The sequence below is a fragment of the Volvox carteri genome (assembly GCF_000143455.1).
Source record: "Volvox carteri f. nagariensis unplaced genomic scaffold VOLCAscaffold_71, whole genome shotgun sequence".
Taxonomy (NCBI): domain Eukaryota; kingdom Viridiplantae; phylum Chlorophyta; class Chlorophyceae; order Chlamydomonadales; family Volvocaceae; genus Volvox; species Volvox carteri.
In genome coordinates this window covers 252,462-273,408 of record NW_003307614.1, presented here as the reverse complement: position 1 = coordinate 273,408, position 20,947 = coordinate 252,462, and the positions used below count along the sequence as shown (strand labels likewise).

The following is a 20,947-nucleotide window of genomic DNA, read 5'->3' as shown; positions in this document are numbered from 1 at the left end:
AAGAGGTGTGATGACGAGATGAATGGCGAGAAGGGGGAAATGGATGGCGGCTGCCGTGAATGCCATGGATTAGGCAGGGGTTCTTGGGTTCGGTTGTTCATTGTGCGAAGTCGGTTTCTTAGAACTACTCTTATGTGTGACGTATTAGACGCCTATACAAGTGTCTATGTGTGTGCACGTATGTATGTGGTTTATGTGCGTGTGTGTGTTCGCGGTGGCCATGCGGCCATCTTGGTCAAGTAGGGGACATAATTGATTGGGCTATCCCTCTGGGCAACAGGGACAACGTGTTGTCTTTGACGACGCATACCTGCACGCTCCGGCATATAATTGCCAAACACAGTGTCCCCGGCCGGGTCGGGCTGAGCTCCAGCATACGCTGCGAGGTCTGTGTGTCCTAATTAGGACCGCCTCGCCCTGTGGCGCAAATCGTCACGTTGCGCAGAAAGCACACCGCCCCTTATCTTCACCACCGCTTGGGTAGTACCGAGGACTTCCCTTACTTCGTCTCCCATGGTCATGTGACACCCGTATGTGGCCATAGGAACGGAATCCTCTGAGTGCGTTTGGCCGATTGGTTCCTGGTGGTGGTTTGGCTTCGGAACTGGTGTCCTTGTCCGCATTGTCACGGTCAACTTGTTATACGGATGTAATGGGATGATGCTGGCGGCAGCAGCAGCGGGAAATACGGCTGATGGGACGGTGCGGATCGTTCTACAAACCATGTTAATGGCGTATGTAGAGAGAGAGTGTGTGTGTGTGATATGCACGACATGCACTGTATTACGTAGCCTACGTTACGTAGACGGGCGCTTGGTCGCTGGAGGGTTGAGGAGCGAGCAATGGAAGAGCGTGGTGTTCGATGGGCATATGGATTACAAGGGGTGGGGGGTTTGTGGGATCCCGAGGGGGATATGTCTAGAACAACAACACTGTGGATCCTCAAGTTTACCACCCTAGGAACGGGTGGTCAGATGGAATGGGTTGCCAGGCTTTGGGAGCGTGTCTTCTCGCCACAAACGCAGTACACAGACTTACGCAGGGGTCCGAGACCACAGCACTAGCAATCCTAGTAGTGGCAGCTGGGGTAAGATATGAAACCAAACCCTCTCGACAATTTAGTATTTTACGACCCTATTTCAATGCACTTACGGCTGACCGGCAGACTCCATCAGCGGAGGACTGCATTGCCGGCGACGAATTAATGAGGGGCATACTGACACGCACGCACACGTTTCACGGCACCAGGAATTGAGGTCCCGATGCCACCCAACTATGCCAACATATCCCTATGTACCTCCTGCACGCACAATGTGCACAGCCCAGCAGCGCTCCGCTCAGCTTGCATGTATCGTTGGACGTTGTCATACGGATTACTCATTGCACTCAGCTTTGCAAGCAATGCCATGCCCTACACGAACGCATACTTTCTGTTCCAACTCAGTTCCGGCTTCTAGAACATACGTTCATACGTTCATACATACATACATACATACATACATGCGGATGAGTCTGCAAACGATATTAGCTAGGCCACAGTGGTGCTCAGATATCTAGCGGCGGGCACCAATGGCTCAGGATCCACATCGTCCGAGTAATGCTGCTGCTGCTGCACCACGCGCCCGGCGGTCCGCGTGGTTAGCTGCACCAGAAGGGACTCGTTCAGGCGTCGCACATCCTCCAGTTGGGCGGCCATCACCCGGTTCGCCGTACGCAGCTGCACTACTTCCCGCGCGGCGGAGTCGCGTGCAGCGGCGGCGTCCTGTACGGCCGTCCTGGCTGCAGCCAGCTGGTTGGTCAAACCGGTCACCTGAGGCACGATAAAGGACGATACGCACATACATACCCACGCACGTACATAATACATGTTGTTGCTGTTATACTTAGGGTGGTCCCTAGCTGGTGTTCCCTGTACCTCGGGGACCAGCTACACAGCAGTGCTCAATCTCACAAGTGTTCCACTTCGTTCCTCAAGTCCCGCCTCAGGGCCTCCTCAGCCGCCCTGCGACAGCCAGATCTCCCCCCCCGGCTCAGTCGTGCACACAGCGAACTAACTCGCAACCGCAACCGTGCACACGCGCCCGCATGCTCATGCCTCATAGCCTCATATCATCCCACCGGCAACGCGGCGGGCTCCAGACCCACCTGCGCCTCGAGCCACTGCCGCCGGGTACGTTCCCCCGCCGCCACCCGGGCCTCAAGCAGTGCCGTACGCCGCTGCCGCTGCGCCGCGGCCAGCCCCTCCCGCAGCTGCTTCTCCCGCCGGTGCGCCTGACGCAGAGCAGACCGCAGCGCGCCCATCTCCTTCCGGCCCTGCTGCCACACCGCCTCCGCCTCCACCGCCACCTCCACCAACCCAACGGCCCCTCCGCCACCTGCTGTGCCCGGCCGGCTTCGTGTCGTACGCCCCTGCATCAGCCAGCCCCAGTCTTCCTCTCCCTCCCTCTCTCCCTCTGCTCCCAGTCCGTCGTTGCTGCAATCCTCTCTCTTCCGTCTCATAGGGCTTCCATCCCGGCTGCAGCTGGACATCTGCAACTGCCCATGTCGACCGCCGCCATGGGCGCTTCTATGTAGGAGGCGGCGGCTGTAGAACGGTGGCTCCGGCGCTGCTGCCGGACGTTGCGGAGAGCCTGAAAAAGGAGATCGAGGCGATGAGCTTGGAGGGACACCCCCCAGGTAGGGACCGCAGCTGTGGCGCCGCCGCCGCCGCGCACCGGCATCCGGAGCTGTACTCGGACTTTCCCGTGCAAGCTGACGACCGCGTGGTGGCTGCCGTTGCTGCTGGTGCTGGTGCTGGTGTTGCCGTGCTTGAGGCTGTAGCTGCGGAGACCACCATGCAGAAGCGGAGGTCGGTGAAGCCGTTGCGGCAGAGCGGCCGGAAGCTCCCGGTCGCGGTGGTGACGCCGAGGTCTTGCGTCGGCGGGGCACGGATGGGACGTCGGTGGCTGTAGCTGCAGCTACGCCCTCCGCCACCCGGCCATTACGTGCTGATGCGGCGGCCATCGACCCGGCTGGCGCGGGGTCCACGTGGCTACTGCCGCCGCCGCCGCCTCTCAGCAAGTCGCGCTGGTCGCTGTACCTGGCGTCCCTAGCCATATCCGCAAGCTCTTGCTCCGCGCATTGGAGTGCAAGCTCACGTTGGCCCGCGGTGAGGACCGCCACCTAGGGGGTTGGTGAGGAGCCGCCGCCGCCACCGGCGGGGGCAGATGGGGGTGCATGGGGCCTTGGGGCGACGTAAACACAGTAAGGACATGTATGATGGTGTTCAGTGTGCGGTACAGCGGATGGGGTGTAAGGTACAGCAACAGAGACCGGACGGGGACGGGATGTGACTGTATGTACGGCACACTTTGGGATTTCATCATGCGTAGGGTGGTGGTTAGCAGCTATATACACAGCTCATCCGCTACTATGAACGTGCCAACGAACGAACAAACCAACGAACGAACCTGCTTACCTGCCGCTGCAGCTCATCGATCTCCTCGTCGTATGCCATGATCAACGCATCCAGCGCCATGGATGCCGGCGCCGGCGCTGCTACCGAGCGTTGGACCGTATACGACTCGCCTGCCGCCGTCACCGTCAACGCCGCCGCCGCCGCTGGGGAAGCGACAGAGGCGGCTATAGCCATATCCTCCAACTCCGCCTCTGACACCGCAGCGCGCCGCAGGTGCCGCCGAAGACGTGACACCTCCGCCGTGTGGGACACCTGCTGGATTTCCATGGCGGCTCTAAGTTCCATCAGTTCCAGCTGGGTTTCGTACAGTCTGTCCTGCAGCGCGCCGCTGCCGGCGGCTGCGCGCGCCAGCACCCCCAGCAAGGCCTGATTACACTGCTCTAACGGCACACTGTGCGCCGCCGTAGCCGCAGCCGCAGCCGACCGTGACGGCGACGCGGCGGCATCCATGGCGGCGGCGGCCGCGGCAGCAGCGGCGTCTGCGAAAGCACCATCCTGCAGCGCCGGCGGGGCGCCGGCGTTGGCTGCGGTGACAGCGACGCGGCTGGCAGAAACGCCATTCCGGCCAGCGGCTCCGGCTGCGGCGGCCGCCCCCACTCGCTCTGCTGCATCTGCTGCCCCACTGCATACACCGGTACCTGTTACAATGGTCCCGGTCCCGAGTCCTGAGGTCCCCGCCGTAGGGGATAAGGTGGCGGCGGGCGCCTCCGCAAGACTCCCCTGCATTGTCGGTACACCGGCGCCAGGAGCGGCGGCTGCGACGGCGGCTGCCGGCGAATGTAGTGACGGCGGCGGGCTGCTACTGCTGCTCTTGTTGACAAGGGCGGCGGCGACGGCGACGGCGTCTCGCGCCACACGGGGATTCCACGACCCCAGGGACGCATCGCCGGAGCCCCCGCTGTCTTCACCTTCCAGCGGGTTGCACCCACCATCGCTATCACTGCCGGAGGCTTCTGCGCCCGCGGCTACTTGATTGGCAGGCGTCTCCACGCCACCGCCAGTGCCTCCGCCTCCGCAGCTGTCGCTGCTGCTACTACTGCTATCTAGCAGGTGTTCGAGTCCACGTGTGGAGCTGGGGCTAGGGCTGGGGCTGCTGCCGCCGCCGCCAACCCCGCTGCCGGCCGATTCAATGCCGCCGCCGCCGCCACCAGAGCAAGCCACGGCCGTGGCAGGGGTAAGCAAAGTTTCACTTTCATTGCCGTACTGTACGGCCCCCCTCTTAATTGAATCTGGACTTTTCGTACATGAAAGGCTGGGCTCCCGGGCGCCACCGCCTCCATTACGCATGTGGCTCCCTGCTCTATCCGTACTGACGTCAACACCATTGTCGTCGTACCGTACGACGTTTTCTCGTCCAACACTTGCTCTCGCACCCGGCAAGTTCATGACGTCAGCGGCGCCCCCGGCGGGAGATGGAGACCTGCTGGGCTCTGCTGACGCCAGCTCACGCTGATTCTCTATGGCAAACCCGGCCAGAAGGGCGCCGTACAAGCCCGGCGCGGGGCCCTTTTGCTGCAGCGCCGCCCACGCCACCTCACCGAAAGGTCTCGACAGCGATTCGGCGGATGGATGTCGTGCTGGTGCACTAGGGGAGGTCTGTCGCGGGCTTCCCGCCGCATGGTACGGCAATGGCCGTTGTTCACTGCTGCCGCAGCCGCCAGGGTTGGCGCTAGGGCTAGACGACTTTGCGCCGCCGTTGCCACCGCCGCCGGCATGGGGGCTGAAGGGCTCGGGGACGACAGCTACATCGTTATTGGCGGGGGAGGAGGAGGCGAAGGAGGTCGTCGCGGCGGCGGCGGTGGCGGGAGGCTGTAGCCCCGCTGGGGATATCGAAGGGTGACCTTGCTGACGCAACGGTGGCGGCGGGACCGGGACCGGGAGCGGCGGCGGCGCCGCCGCCACTGGAGAGCGAGAGTTGCACGACAGTCCCAGACCGACAGCGCCAACAGCTGCAGTAACAGTCGCTGTAGTGGCAGTAGCGGCAGCTGCGGTGCTGGCGGACGCGGACGTGGTGGCGGCGGTGTCCTGCAGAACCTCCGAAACCAAGTTGCTGTACAGCCGTGCAAACTCGGAACGCAAACGGGCCAGGCGTTCTTCAGCCAGGGTGACAGTAGCCGCAGGGGTGGGAAAAGCCGCCGCCGCTGCCGGCGATGCCACCGGGCTGGCCGAGGGAGCAGACCTCAGCAGCCCCTGGTGCCCCAGCCCTGAGCCTCCCTGGCGCTGCGGGCATTGCTGCTGCTGCCGCTGCTGACACTGCTGCGGCGGCTGTAGCTTGTTCTCCGGTGGGCCAGCTTGTGTTGGCGGTACATCTGTGCTGCGGCTTTGCGCTAGGCAGGTATTGTACGTCAGCGCATCCGTGCATGGAACATGCGGCGACGAGGGCTGTGGCTGGCGCACTGCCGCCGCTGCCGCCGCTCCGGCACTGCCGTGGGTGCTACGGCTGCGGCCGCTGCTGTCGCTGTCGTTGGCAACGGCGCTACTGGAGCTTCCGTGGGAGGCTGATCCTTTAACGTGAGCATAGCGGCTGGCGGCGGCGGCGGCGGCCAGGGGGCCGGCTCGAGCAAGCGGCACTGCCGCCACCGCCGCCGCAGCCTTCTCCCTCTGAAGCCTCGCGTTTTGCAACTCCTCCAGTCGCCGCTGCATTCGTCCCATTCTAGTCCGGCCGGTCCCAGCTTCCGGCCCTGCGCCACAACGCCTGGGCATTGCCGCCGCCGCTGCACCGCCTCCGGTATAGCTGGTGCCTGCATCCCCACCTCGACCTCCACCTCCATCGCCAGCGTCGTCCACATGGCGCTCGACCTGCACCCGCCCCGCCGGATGGCTGCCCCGTGAAGTCAACAGGTCGCGGCCGGCGGCGTGGAGGTCCAGGGCGTGTCGGGAGAACAGGAGGCGTCCAGGCACCGCGGCGGCGGCGGGTGCTGTGCGCCGGCTCGTGACGGCGTCATCCGCCTTATCAACGAGCCCGCCGCTCCGGCTCCCGCTCCCAGCTGCAAACACTGCGTCAGCTGCGAACTGAGATGGCGACCAAGACTGAGACGGCGACGGCAACGGCAGCGGAACTTGCCTCCAGGGAAGCTCCTCCGACCGCCGGAGGTCCAGGAGAGATGCTCCGGAACCAGTTTGGCGCGACGCGGCCGGGCCAGCGGCGGCGATAGGTGATGCAGCGCCGATGGTATCGGCTGCCAGGTCATCCAACCAACCGCCCTCGCTGCTCCGAAACCCTGCCGTCGCGGCAGCAGCACCACTACCACCACCACCACCACCACCGCCCCCGATGCCAGCAGATGTGCCGGTGCGGCCAAGGCTGCCACTGCTGGCTCTTATGCGCGCGGAGTTCGTATCGCTGATGGCGGTGCCGTGATGCCGGCCCAGGCCCAGGACGGATCCATCCTCGGAGTCCTGGGGCTCCCAGAAATCTCCCGCGCCAGGGATCAGCGGCTCCGGTACGGGGACTGTTGTTACAGCCGCGGCGGCGGCCGCGGCGGCAGCACGGTTGTAGGCTTGTACGACGTCCTTCATCTCTTGGCTGTGCCTCAGCCGCAGCAGCGACGCCACCTGGCGGTCGCGGTCACAGGGCGAAGCCGCCACCGCCGCCGCCGCCGCTGCTGCTGCTGCCAACGGCTCAGGTAAGGATGCCGAAACTGGACGGGACGCAGCAGTAGCTGCGCGGCCGCTGCCGCCGGCGCCACTGCTGCCGAGCAAAGGTGGCGGCGGCTCGCTCTTCGTGACGACGGTCTGCATGTAGGAATTGATATGCATTCACGAGCACATGTGTGTGTGCGTGCATGTATTTAATGTGTGTATATATAAGTGTGTGTCCGCATGTGAGTGCGCAGGTCATCTGTCAGGGCCGGACGGGACATCCCTATGGGCGGGGGGAACCCTGCACAACGGGACCCTGCAGCAGGATGCGGATGGGGGACCCTGCAAAGAGGGAGCCAAAACATCATCATAAGGCGCAGGACGGCGACGATGCGCGTCCCGCAGCGCCATTTGCGACTCCGTATCGACCCCGTATATGTCCCGACGACAACCCCAATCCCCAACATCCCAACGTGGACAACGACAAATGGACAGAGACTCCCATCCCAACGCGGGCCACAGCCTCGCCGGGTCAGGCAGATACTTAGGGTTCATGGAAAATCGACCCTCTTCTCACTTCACTTCAAATCACTTCATCGGAAGTTCCCGCCAGTCGTCCGCCCTGGGTTTTCCTTAGCCTATGGCCATGGGCCGTGTGTCCCTTCTCCTCCTCCTCCTCCTCCTTTCCTACAGCGCAAACCCAGGAATTCTCTCTTCTACTACCACCTCAAGCCCAATCACCATCCGGCATCCCCCCTGGCCCTCACATGCTGCAAGGAATGTCCGCAGCCCCCTACTCAGGATAAGAACCGAAACGACGCGATAAGATCCCGGGCCCTGTCTCCTCCCCCCCTTCACACGAGCCCCGAACAGCCTTCCTATTCCCCGACCGGACCCACACGAATCGCTCGAGCCTCCGAGATGAGCTTCAGCGTGCCCAGCACTGCGCACTCCTCCCGCCCGGGTTCCGCCTCATCATCGGGCGACAGGCTGGCGGGCAGCACCACCAGCAGGTGCGGGGCCACATTGCCGGCTAGCAGCGGCGCCAATTGCCGACACAGCTCACTGCCTTGCGCGCCGGGGCCGGTGCTCTGCAGCGGTCTTGGAGCGCTGCCGCCTGCGGCACCACCAGCCACCAGCAGTAGGGCGCGCGTCGAAGCCAACGTCGGCGTTTTGGCGCGTCAGCGCCTCAATGGAACGCAGTGCACAGCGATCATGAGTTTTTTCTTACGGCATCATGTACTGCGCCACACTTACCTGCGTCGCCGCTCTGTCGCGCCACAAGCTCTTCCAGGAGCGCCCTTACATGTCCCAGAGCCCCACCGCCGCCGCCGCCACTGCCACCGCCACCGCCACCGCTGCCACCCTCGTCCCTGTCCGTGGTAGCCGACGCCCAAGACGCTGTCGCCGCCGACGCCGCATCCGTCGTCGTTGTCGCCGTTGGCGGCTGCGGCGGTGATCCACCGCAGCCTAAGAAGACAAGATCTATGGTGGTCCAGACCCCGTCAGGTGGCTGCTTGCGACCGCCATGTGCCGCAGCGCCAGCCCTGGCAGACCCAGCCGCCCTCCCCAGCTGCTCCTGCTGCGGTTCGTTTCGATGCCCCTGGGAGGACATGTTGTTCAACCTCACACCCAGTCGTACGAAGAGCTGCACTGCAGCGGGGCCCTCCGGCGGTACCGCCGGCTCCAACAGGGAGCCCGGGGAAGGAGCAGCTGCAGCGCTGGTGGCGGCCGTGCCCACGCGCGTGCCGTCAGCGGTGGCGGCAGCTTCAGCAGGAGGACGTAGGTGCCGGCTGGGGTCCCGGCGCCGCCAGAGGCTACTGCGGCAAAAAGCAGCATGCAGCGCAGCAATGGCTTCCGCTACGGAGGCCGCGTGCACGCAGCTGCTTGATGGCATGGCGGCGGCTCCGCCGCTGGCCGACCCACGCGTCGCTCCAGAAGTACAAGTCGCGGTCGAGGCCCGCGCAGGCCCGCTGAAGCCGGCGCTCATGTGCCGGGCTCCACCGCCTCGAGGCCCCGCGGCGGCCTTCACGCCAGACGCACTGTCCAGAGAGAAATCGGCCATCGCCTCTGTCACCGCTTCCGCCATGAGATCACGCCAGCTGGCGCCGCCGTCGCCGCCGCCAGCTTGTGCCGTCGCCGTACCGGCGGCAGCAGTGGCGGCGGTGTTGCTCCGCCGTTGCGCGCTGCCGGTGCCGCCGCCTCCGCTCGCGCCTCGGCCACGACTACTGCTCCTGCTGCTACGGCCGCCGTCCTTACCGTAATCGCTACTGCCAACGAAGGTGTTCATGCTGCTTCCGCTGCCGCTATCCTGCGCGCCGCCGCTGGCACCCCTGCTGTTCGCGGCTTCGTGAAGCTCCTTGCACCATAGAGCCAAGCCGCCGCCGGTTGCCGCAGGGCCGGAGAAGGCGGCGTGCAGGCACTCCAGCAGCACGCTGGGTCGCTGCAGCCCCAGCAACACCTCCAGTGCTGCGTGCAAAGTGTCCTCTGCGGCCAAAGCAGGGGCTGAAGACGCGATCGTAGAGGACGTAGATCTGCGGGAAGGTGAGGTGGCCGTGGGTCCAGCAGGGCGCCTGGGCAACGCCTTCGGGCTTCGGGTGCTTTCCGACTGTGACCCGGCACCGCGCGTTGAAATGAGTCCCAAACAGGCAATACTGGTGTGAAAGCCATCGGACAGCCAGGTCCTAAGAGGACCCTGAATGGTGGAGGTAACGGGAGAGAGGAAAGAGGGGGCGAACGGGGTTTAGTTTGAGATAGCGCTTTCCGTGGGTCTTAGCAGTTGTTACTGGCTAGGCATGTTCTCCACCATCATGTCATGGGCACATACATGCCTCCGCCAATCGCTGGTGCACATCTGCAGGGAGGTATTGGGATATTCTATCTGAAGGTGGCAGCAATCTTTTTGTTTGACTGGTCCCGTGGTTGATCCGCCAGGACAGGATTGCAATTGTGTTCTCGCGTGGCCACGCGGCGCACCTCGGCAAGGAAGGGCGCTGCACCCGGTGTGCCTCCCGTAAAGGCGCGGGAAAGGCGGTACGTTGGGTGGACCTCCTCCGTGGGGCTCTCTTCGGTTCCATATGGGCTAGCGCCTCGGAGGCTGGGCCGTGAATCGCGGTGGGCAACACGTACGGTTTCGCCATCTTCGCAGACTTCAAGACCCGCTTTGCCTGGGCTAGCATCCAAGAGCAAGGCAAACGAGGACATAGATACGATGCGTACTGGGGAAGAGTCGTATCCACCGAGATCCGCCATTTGCTCCAGGCGCTTGACAAGCTGCGAGGGGGCAATTTGTGCACATGGACTCTCAACCGCGGCGTCTGTTCACCGCACGAACTCCCTAGCTTACCCGACCACTTGGTGGAGCGTACGTAAAGTTAGACAGCACGTCCATTAGTAAAAGCTCCGCTTTGGGTCAGCACCGTCTGTCTTAAGGTCATAAGCTTGTTGTTTGAACGCTATAATTGGGTTCTAAGGTTGCGTACGCTGCAGATCATTCGCTTAAAATTTTAAAATACCTTCCATAGAATTTTTATGAAATGTGCTCCCCCCGAAGGTTAGTCAGTTGTTTGGCCCTGCTGGTTTCAGCCTTACAAAAACTATTATCTGTACATGTCGTAGTAACTATGTAACATGTTTTTTGTTTGCAACGATATCCATCTAGGTAACATTAAAGAGTTGCGTCCCATTTCCCGTATTTCACGTCATTGCCCGTCCACGGGACCAGGTAGACGCTGGTAGACCCTCAGCACCGTATTGCATGTGCCAACAGCCAGGCACATCCGAGAAGTTGTCGGCGTGTTTGGATATTGATAAGTTTCGATTAACCAACCCTGAGATGAAAGGGTGCTGCTAGGGAGCTGAATGGCGCAAGGTCCAGCACAGACTCGCACAGATTGCGCACTTGTTTATGAGGGCGGGTGTACCCACCACACTTCAAAAAGCTCATCACGGTATACCGGACCGAATGAAAAACGGATGATGTCCGGTTCTATAAGCTTCACACAGCAGGATTCCGACGCCACGCACTAGGATTTGTACAGACAGGTTACATACAAGCTGAGGGTGGCTGGGGTGGCTAGGACGAAAACAGCACTGACAGACGGAACCAAACGTGGTCTGAACGCGCACGGGAAGGCCGGGGAGCGTGGCATAGTAATGCCACTTGATTCCAGGTCCATACCATAGCTTCGTTATAAATCTCACACATCCTAACAACACCACAAGGCCTCATGCATGAACCTCCGCTCCAAAACCTTGCAAAGGCGAAACCTTGTCACAAGGCCGTCGACTCCAGGATTCGCTTACATCCAGCCTGCGTGTGACCCATCTGGGATTACGTCAACCCAACAGGCCCAAGCCCAGCGAGATGGCACAATGCGAGAGCGCTGCCCTGTAATCCCCCGAACAGGGTACGGCACTCTCCATACCTCGTCCGTACCTGGTCTACCCCTGCAGAATCAAATTCAATCACGAAGTTTCACGGTTTTGCCACACGCTGCGATGATACGACTTGAACATCACCTCGCGCATCAATTGACCGTCAATGAAGGTTGTTTGTTAACACAAAAACCCTGCCCCTCACCCGCACCCGCACTTGTCTCCGGATCTGGATGAAGATGACATGTGGCGGTTCCCTCACATCCGTATCCATGCCCGTGCTCGCATGTGAGCGAATGCCTTGATAGCTTGATTCGATGTCCTCGATGTCCGAGCACTCCACTCCTTCCCTCTGCGTTTCCCCCCCCCCCCGCGCCCCGTAACCGTACCTGGTATAAGGTCCCCTAGCACACACCGCCCGCATGATTAGCACGTCGGGGCCCTACGCATCCAAAAGATAAGAGCAACCACCGCGACACCATTTTCAACAAGGCGGCAAGCACTTCTTTCAAGGCATGGTGAGCTGCTGCTCATAGGCCGTAGCTCGTCGTTGGTGCGAAGGGGGCCCTACCCTTCCGCATCATCCATAGCACCATAGGAACCGTCAAGAGTCCGAAGAGTGAATTCAACACGGACAGACGACATGCTGCCTCCTGAAAATGGCACCAGGGGAGGGGGACGCGCAGCAGCAGCAGCACTCGACGCTTCAGACAGCATTTTACCACGGGACCTTGTATGACAAAACAACGACTGTAGTTCGGAAGTAGCTTACTCAAAACCACGTTCCAACCCCTGACGGTCTGCCCACGCATTGTCAAGCAATCGGCACACAGGTGCATTAAACGCTGTAACCGTAACAGTGACTCGTAAATTTTTCCCAGGGCGACTCGGTGCTTCAAGGCAAGGAAAACATGCTTCCTTGGCCTGCGTGGAACGGCTACACACGCACTGCCCGACTTTATATGCGTTTGAAGTTTGTCGTCCGGTCCGGAATGGTGAGGATTACTTTTCCTCGTCATTCCAGCCGTCATTCCAGCCGTCATTGCGCATTTGGGACATAACCCAAACAGGATTTGCACAGTCGTCAACACTGCCAACCGACAACACCAACTGACCAACCAACCGACCAGTCAGCAAGCATGCAGAAAGTGCAAGTGCAAAACACGACGAAACTTACTGGTCAACATCCGACGCGTTAATGGACGCGCTATACAGCACATTATTAATGGACGCGCTAGAAACAGCACATGGAATGCCCGATTACATCAACACTTGTTACCAGTTGCAGTTTTGGTCTGGTAGTAAAATCCGGCAAAAATTCTCTTTGGCGTTCCGACCCATGGATTGCACCATTCATTGCACCGACCAGCAGCCGATGTGCCACCACTCCAGTTCTTGCCCGTCCAGACCTCTGCCCGCGTGGAGCGGACTCCGCTCGCTGCTGCCCCAACCAGGCTGCCGAACCCCGCTCTGAGTGGCAGCGCCGCCGGCGACAGCGGCGCGGGCGCTGCCCTGGCGTCCCGCCAGCGATGACGGTGCCTCCACTTGGGCGACATGCATGACCGGCGTGGGCACAGTCCACCTGCGTACCAATGCCAAGCGGAATGTAGCCTTCGAGCATCGCTATTGGCTCCATACCATTATATGGAAAACCTGCATCTATATGGTGCTTTTTAGCAGTTCGTTAAAGAACGTGTTTATTCACAAACCTGATGCAAGAGGCTCGTATCGCTAGCCTGTCAACACGAGCACCTGACAAGGTGCAAGCGGGTGCGCTAGCGACAGCCCAGCCTGTCCTTCCCTTCCCCACAAACACGGTCCCCGCCACCCCTTCCTTTCATTTGGATTTCGCCGGCGGTTCAATTCTGGCTTCCTTGCATATGATTCCCCACCAAACACCAGGCCAAAAGCACACACCACTCCCCCTTTGCCCATCTGGGTCACCTAGCACGGATGCACTTACACGACATCGTACTCCGTCACGCGAAGTACGACCAACGGCATGGCAGCCTGCAGTACGTAGGGCGCCAAAGTTATGAGCGGTATCGACTGCGGGCACACGCGTTTTGACTTGCACAGCAAAAAAAGGGGCAATCATTTGCAAATGCAGAAGCCCGAGAGACAACTCTGCCGGCGTCCCAAGCACCATTGGACCGGGTGTCTAGCGGACGGGGCGGTACACAACCAGGTCCGTCTCAATAGTGGTCGTCAATTGCGGGATATGAAGAATGGGCATTGAGTTTCGCACGAGGCACGGCGCATACCTGCAGCATTTGTTGCCATTGTAGCAGCTGCTTGATGGGCATTGCCCAATTAGGCAACCACAGTGTCCTCAGCCCGGCGAGTGCTCTCAGCGGCAACGCCATTAGCTGGTCCAGAAGAGTGAGGTCACGCTGTGAGGCTGGCGCGTCATGCGCGGGCCGCGGCGGCTGTACGGGCTCCAGCATTAGGTGCCGTACAAGTGAGAGAGGCGCCAGGGAGGGTATATCCTGGCAGCGGATGCCGCCAAGGCCCAGAGTCCGCAGGCCCTGCAGCACGGCGCGGGCGCGGTTGGCATGGGAGGCTAGTCTGTAATAAACTAAGCCCACGAGAAGAAAGGTGGCGACGACATTTAGGCGATGTGGTGTGGTGAGGTAGTGTGGAGCAGCGGGGTAGGTTGCGGTGCGGTCAAAGACCACACCGTTGCTCTAAGGCTGGCCATTTAAGCCGTTCGTCGTGTTGATGGTGATGGGCTGATAAGACGGGCTGTCGAGCAGGGACCCAAGGTCCCATGTACAGTACACCAAGCGGCGCTAGGAGCGAGCCGTGGACGTGAGACGCCAGACTTGCAGCGAACACGTCACAAAATACACCCCCTTCTTCCGCAATCCTGGAAAATCCTTAACTAGCCCCTGCCGCCCTTCTAAGGCCTCCTTCCTCAGGTGTCATCACCCATTGCTGGTAACCTCCTTTACCAGCTTACCTACCCCATCGCTCCCTACCCGGCCCCGGCCCCGGCTCTCGGTCCTCCCCCATTCCGTCACTGCCCCTTCCATCTGCCCTTCACAGGGGCGCTCGCATTTTCCGTTTGCAACAGCCGTGGGGAACACGCGGCACTGGACTACTTATCGACCTTAAGCGAGGTGACCGCCGCCACCAGCTGCGCCCGGGAGCGTGCCGACGCCTCCGATGGCACCTCCGGCTCCTCCGGGGCGCAGGGCCAGCGCAGCACTAGCGTCTCCAGCTCCGGAAGCTGCCCCAGAACCTGTTAACCGCATAACAAACGTGGAGGATGGTATTTATGTAGTAGTAGGAGAACATACAACTTAGACATGTCAGTGGATTGGCAAGCAGGCAGGCAGGCAGGCACCTTGGAAAGGTGTCGTGCGAAATGGCGTCAGCGGGTGGTATGGTAGGTGCGTGGTGCGTGTTCCGCTTGGCCGTCCTTTCGTTCCGTCCATCCTTCCTTCCTGCCGCTGCGACAATGTCCGTACTCACGCGGCATATGTTCGCTTTACCTTAGGAATGGAGATGTCCACGCTCAAGCAATCCGCCAGCCACATATGGCGCAGACGGGCGGGTGGCCGGGTGCCCACCAACTGGCACCGCACCAGCAGCAATGCCTCCAGGGACCTGGTCCGGCAAGCGGGTTAAGGCGGCCAGGAAGGCAAGTGTGGAACAGGTGGAAAATCATGTGATAATGATATAATGATGATGGTGATGATGGTGATATTAATGATAATGATGGTGACGCAAGAAACAACGAATTAACCGCCAACTTCTCTCGAAGCACCAACGGAAGGGGCAGTAGCCGAGGCGCCGAAGGACCCTGTAATGGACTGCTAGGAACACGTGTGATAACGTCAATAGATTCCGTGCACGAAGCAGCAGGAGCCCCGTTGAAGTCCGTGTAATTCTCAAACTGTGGCCCCTGCAAACAGTGGCCTTGTCCGTGGCATCGGGCGGCAAAGGTCGACACCTCCATGCATCTCCCATTGTTCATGTCGGGCAACGGACGATGCCTACGCCTAACTACGGCACATTACGGCACATTACGGCATATTACAGCACATTACAACGCGTTAACAGCACAAAAGACCTCGAGTCGAAGCCTTCCAGGAGGCTGTCCCACCTAACCCGTGGAGCCCACACGCCCCACTCGCCACACCGCCTGTACCACATACCTGGGCAGGTCGTCCCACCGCACGGCGTAGCAGCGCCCCGGCTGCGGCGGCCCAGCCTCCCGCAGCTTGCCATACACGCAAGGCCAGTGCGTGAGGCTCAAGGAGCGCAGCCCTGACCAGGCCCAAGTCGGCAACTCAGGCAGGCAGGGCACCGCCTGCCGGTGCGAGCGCCGCGGCTCCAAAAGGGCAGCCTTGCGGTCTTCGCTGCTGCTGCCGCCGGCGTTGCCGCTGCTGCTGCCGTCATCAACCCTTGCGGCAGGCCCTATTGGCCCTGCAGGCTCCAGCGCGGCCTCCGTCGCCGCCGCTCCCGCTGCCCCTTGACCTTGACCGTGGCTCTGATTCCCAAGCTCTGACGCCGCTGCCTCACCGTTAGCCCCGGCCTGGAGATGTGGATGCGGCAACCGCAGCTGTTGCTGCTGCTGCTGGGATTGTGGTTGTTGGTGAGAGGATTGCAAGTGCTGGCGGTGGAACAGGTGATGGGTGTGGGTGGGCTGCGACGGCGACGGCGACGGTGAGTCTAGCAGCGGCAGGCGCTCTGGAAACGCACCCAGAGCCTCCTCCGTGGGATCCGCCCCTAGAAGGTTCCATGTGGACAGATGCAAGGACTCCAGGTGAGGCAGCCCCGTCAGCACCGAAACCAGACTGCCGTACATGCGTCGTACACGGTGCGAGGGTGGCAGTGGCGGGGGTTGGGAAAAAGGGAAAGAGAGTAGCTGGAGTTGAAGCCAAAGAAGAGACATGATCGGAGGTATGGCCACACACACGCAAGGATGAAAGGGGAGGAAAGCTGGCAAGGGGGAAGGATAAAATCCATCGTAGTTCTTTGGGGTCCGCTGTCACGCGACTCATCATTCATGAAATGAACTGCAAGAGCCAGGCAAATGATATTAGCAGTAATACAAAGATAAGGAATTAAGGATTACGATGATAATATACGCGTCTCGCAGGTAGCACCCTACCTGCCATCCACAAAAGCGGCTGCTGTGTCAGCGGGACTGTCCATCTGTATCATCAGCCGCCGCAGACACGTCAGGCGACCCAGCGAAGACAGATGTGACATGACGTACTTGCTTGCCGCCAGCGGCGGCGCGGCAGCGGCGGCGCCCGCCGCAGCTGCAGCCGCCGCCGTGTCGTACACCGTCACCTCCCCCGACGGCAGCCCGCGGGGCAGCTGCAGCGACGTCAGCCCCGTCAGCGACCCGATGCACGCGATGAGGTCCGCTCCGAGCTCCGCCGTCTCCAACCGCAGGGCGCGCAGCGGTGGAGGAGTCGACGGCGGCGGAGCCGCGGCCGCCGCCGCCGCGGCGGCAGTGGCGGCGGCAACAGGGCTATAAACAGGTTGCAACGCTTGTCCTTGTGCCTGCTGCTGCTGCTGCAGCTGCTGATTTTGCTGTTGTTGCTGCGCCTGCTGCTGTTCTTGCGGCGGCAACGCGCCCGTCATCATGGCTCGGAAGGAAGCGCACAGTGCCTCTTCCTCCTCGCTCGTCGTAACGCGCACAGAAAGGGAGTGCAGGTGCGGCAGCAGCGGAAGCGCGCGGGAGACCAGCGCCTGACACCCCGGGGAGAGGCTTAGCGCCAGGTAGCGCAGTGGACTGGCGGCGAGGACTGCGCGACGAGGGAAACAGCCACCCCCAAACACATTGGGCGTGATACTTCTAATGATGATCCTCAAGGGGCAGGCGAGCGGGCCCGAAGGTGGAGGAAGGCAAACGCGAACGGACCCAAGCGCGAACCGGACAGAACTGGAACAGGGATGATTGTCGTTCCGGGCTTTGAAGCCTTTTAAAGCAGGGATCAAAGGTTCGAGGTAACGGACAAGGAGACGCGGAGTGCAGCAGGGGCAGCCAATGCAGGAGAGGATGGAACGGGACGGGTGCAAGGGAAGGGGCGGAAACACCACCTTCCCGCGACCCCTACACCATTCCTCTGGGCTCTTGTCCGGGCTTGCGCCTACACAACCTGGCCACTGGCCCGCTCCCCAGCACTTCGGCCCCCAACCCCCAACGCGAGAACGGTGCTGCTTGACGGGAAACCCGTAAAGGGCTCCCAAATTTCCCTCGACTCTCCTCAAACCCGGTATCCATCCCCACACACGTGCTGCCCTCCGGGACAGCTCCTGCAGCGGGTCCCGTCCCTCGCCCGCCGCGTTCCAGGCGTGGTCCGGGCACACGTGCATCAGCTCCAGGCGGGTCAGTCGCGGCATGGTGAGCAGGTCCAGCAGGTGCAGCGGAGAGGCAGGGCGCGCGTCGCACACCAGGTTAAGCGTCTGCAGGAGGGAAGGCAGCGGCATTGCGGCAATACAAGAATACCGCAGCGGGAGATCCGACGGAGCGACACGGGGGCCCCAGCAAACGCTCATGAAACCCTCATGGTGGGCGGAAGCCTAACGAGATAAAGCCGAGGAAACAACATCAAGTTAAGGTCTTAAGAGCAATTCGAGAGCAATTCGAGAGCAGCTCGAGAGCAGCTCGAGAGAAGAAAGAGAGAGAGAGACTGGTAAGAACGGAGGGAACAAGGGCGCGCTGCTTTCCTCATACTCTTCACTTTACTTGAGTCCCCAGCACAATGGGGAGTCCTTATGCAACAAAGAAGCCCAAATACGCAGCAGTAGTATACAGAAGTTTCACGTGTGTAAATGAACCTTTCCGTAAAACATCTATCATCCCTGTAATCTTCAGCACGCACCTCCAAGGTGGTTATGCTGGCCAGGTGCCGCGCGCCTTCCGCGTTGATGTTCTCACCGCCAAACTGCAGGCTCCGGAGCTGGTTATGTCGTACAAGGGACGCCAGCAGGTCGTACACCTGCGTAGGGCAAGTGAGCAGATGCGCGCACTCATCTCATGGCGTCAGGAGGTGAACATGTGGCTACACCTGTACTACTTCTCCGTCGTCAGCCAGCAGCGTCCAGCCCGGCCTGTCCAGGCTCCGAGCGGCAGCCTTGCTTCCTCCCGAGATAGTGACTGCCCCATCGAACCCTCAATTCCCCAGCCACTGCAACGTGGCGATATTGAGAGAGGAATGGCACGCGCGGGCGCTATAGAAACCTAGGAGCCTTGGTTGCAGACGAACTTCGATCGCCGTCAGGCTCTCTCGCTCGCTAGCCGCAAAATCCTGCCATCAACCCCAGCTGCCAGCGCGGCACAGCCCCAGCTCCTAGGGCCGCGCAGCAAAGCCTACTCCATTCCATCGCCCGGCCCGATTTTGCTGTCTCATTTGAAAGCGCCGTGGCCACCACACCTCGTTAAAATCCAGAAACGAGTCCACGTCGTAGCCAATGATCCACCTGCAAGGTAGAGGAGAGGGAATGACACGTTCACAACACGCAGCAAGAGGAACCATTCGGCGTGCTACCTCCCCGTCCCACAACACAGGCCGCGCCGGGAGACAAACCATGCAAAGGAAACAAACCATCCACCACCCCCCTCAACCCCTGACCCCTGACCCACGTGGCAGTTCTTTTTTTGACTTCTGATTAAATGAATCCCACCCCTTAAAGCTCCTATCCACCCCCTGGGCCATCCCACCTCCCGGCTTACTTCATGCAGAGCTCCTTTAGGTGACCGAGTTTGCACAGATGCGGCATGGAGGCGCGGTACAGGGGCTGCCCCGCCTCGTCCATGCCACCCTGACCCTGGAAGAGTAGCTCCTGAGCTCGGAAAGCGCATATGCGGGAGAAGGAAACACAACGCAGGAGGATTGCAGGTTGAAACCCCCGTCCCCAACAGCGCGGGGTGGGGCTGCAGCATCCAGCGGCCATCTTGTTGGGCCCGGCAGACCCCTCCACGCCCAGTCCTGTTCAGGACATATACCTAAGCCGGGCCCATTGCAGCATCGCACAATATCACATGAAGGTTGAGTGCCTGGTGCCATGTGCGCCATAATTACATGGATGGTGCCACATGTGCCATGTGCTGCATGGAACCGCAGCTGCGCCCCATTTTGGTTTTCCTTCTGCCCGTCACCACGCAGTCCTGAGCGCGCCTCACCCAGCTCAGTGTCGAGGCCATCCAGCTCAGCGCTGTGCGCTGCTCTATTCCCCTTCCCCTCAAATAGCCGTATTTGAGCGGCAGGTGCAAATGCAGCGTGTGCTTGGAAAGCACGGATTCCTTGCCAGCTCGGCGTTAGCCAGCCCAGCCCAGCCCAGCCCAGCCCAGCCCTACCCTGTGTCCAGCCCCGACCCGCCGAGCCGGGGACCCACCAGAGATGTGATGTGGGTCATCACTCCCAGGGCGGAATAGTCGAGTGGCAGGTCCCAAGTGACGCTGTCGTGAACGGACATGCCCCTCAGAGTGGGCCACAGCGCCCGCAGCGTGGACATGGCGGCATGCACCTGGGCCCTATGCAGCATGGCATTGTGAATCAGCGTGATGTGGGTCACTCTGGGAAAGTCGGTGCGCAAGCGCGGCAGCGGCGTGCCGCGCCGCGGCGTAGCGGCTAGTGGGGACGCGTCGATGGTGTGCGGAGCGCGGTGGCCTTCCGCCGTGGAGCTCGGTGGGGTGCTGGGGCTGGCGGAGGAGCTCGGGCCCGCTATCGCCGTCACCTCCCCGAGCCGAGGCCAGCTGTCCGCGCCGCTGACGGGCCGTGTGGGGGTCATCCCATGGGATGAGACGGCCGCGGTCGAGTAAGGGAGCTGCTCGCCGGCCTTGTGCCGCTGCTGCGCGCCTTGCTGTCTGACCATGTTGGCTACGAGCTCGGCCCAACCAGGCGCGGGACCCGCAATCAGCATGGGGTGGTTAAGCGGTAGCGTTAGGTGAGTCACCATCGCGCAGGCGGCAGTGCGCCAGGCGCGGCAGGACATGGACGCGGAGGCGAGGTCATGTGTGAATAGGAAGGAGAAGACGTCCTGTATGTGCGGCCAGTAAAGGGGAAAAATGAGGCGAGGGAAGAGAAGAGACGGCAACGAGGGGTGAACTGAGTGCGCCACAAGGTTTTATGGATGAAGGAAAGGAGCCTGGTGGATTACGAGGAGGTGCGTGTATGCGTGGCCTCGTTTCCTGGGCTAATTAAAGCAAACTCCAAGGTGCAGGGCATGGTGCGCTTCATGTAGCAAACGATGTGTTCTAGGTATGGTCGGACCGTGCGAGAGGAACATGAAGCAGGTGTGCGGCAGGAACGACGTTTCCGGCCATGCAACGCCCCAAAGCGCCTAATACTGTCATAACCGTGTCATGTGAAGGATATTTCCTTTAAAGCTAATTCGTGTGAAGCATGCCACGCCCGCTGGACAGCGAAACGGGAATGTCCCACCGCATTCACAAACCTGCACCAATTCCTGAGGAAGTGCTCCCCAAGGAGCCTGCCAATCGTCATCCCGAAGCCGTTTCATGATCAGACTCAAGGAATAAGCCGTGACTCTCTACGGCTAATT

The 20,947-nt window shown here is 61.1% G+C and overlaps 2 protein-coding genes across 2 annotated transcripts; both read right to left on the bottom strand.

The window, feature by feature from the left end:
• Nucleotides 1-1,528: 1,528 nt before the first annotated feature.
• Nucleotides 1,529-11,840, bottom strand: VOLCADRAFT_98368 (uncharacterized protein; the record flags this gene model as incomplete). Its single annotated transcript, XM_002957234.1, has 8 exons — nucleotides 1,529-1,810; nucleotides 2,146-3,162; nucleotides 3,458-3,795; nucleotides 4,096-7,192; nucleotides 7,939-8,156; nucleotides 8,504-9,734; nucleotides 10,016-10,312; nucleotides 11,622-11,840. 8 exons carry the CDS (start codon nucleotides 11,838-11,840, stop codon nucleotides 1,529-1,531), a joined length of 6,699 nt encoding a protein of 2,232 aa, XP_002957280.1.
• A 929-nt stretch (nucleotides 11,841-12,769) lies between these two features.
• VOLCADRAFT_98367 (uncharacterized protein) lies at nucleotides 12,770-20,905 on the bottom strand (the record flags this gene model as incomplete). Its single annotated transcript, XM_002957233.1, has 14 exons — nucleotides 12,770-12,998; nucleotides 13,380-13,426; nucleotides 13,681-13,944; nucleotides 14,529-14,660; nucleotides 14,914-15,028; nucleotides 15,580-16,221; nucleotides 16,539-16,816; nucleotides 17,078-17,184; nucleotides 17,674-17,845; nucleotides 18,265-18,381; nucleotides 18,817-18,862; nucleotides 19,116-19,225; nucleotides 19,778-20,422; nucleotides 20,840-20,905. 14 exons carry the CDS (start codon nucleotides 20,903-20,905, stop codon nucleotides 12,770-12,772), a joined length of 2,970 nt encoding a protein of 989 aa, XP_002957279.1.
• Between the last annotated feature and the right edge of the window lie 42 nt (nucleotides 20,906-20,947).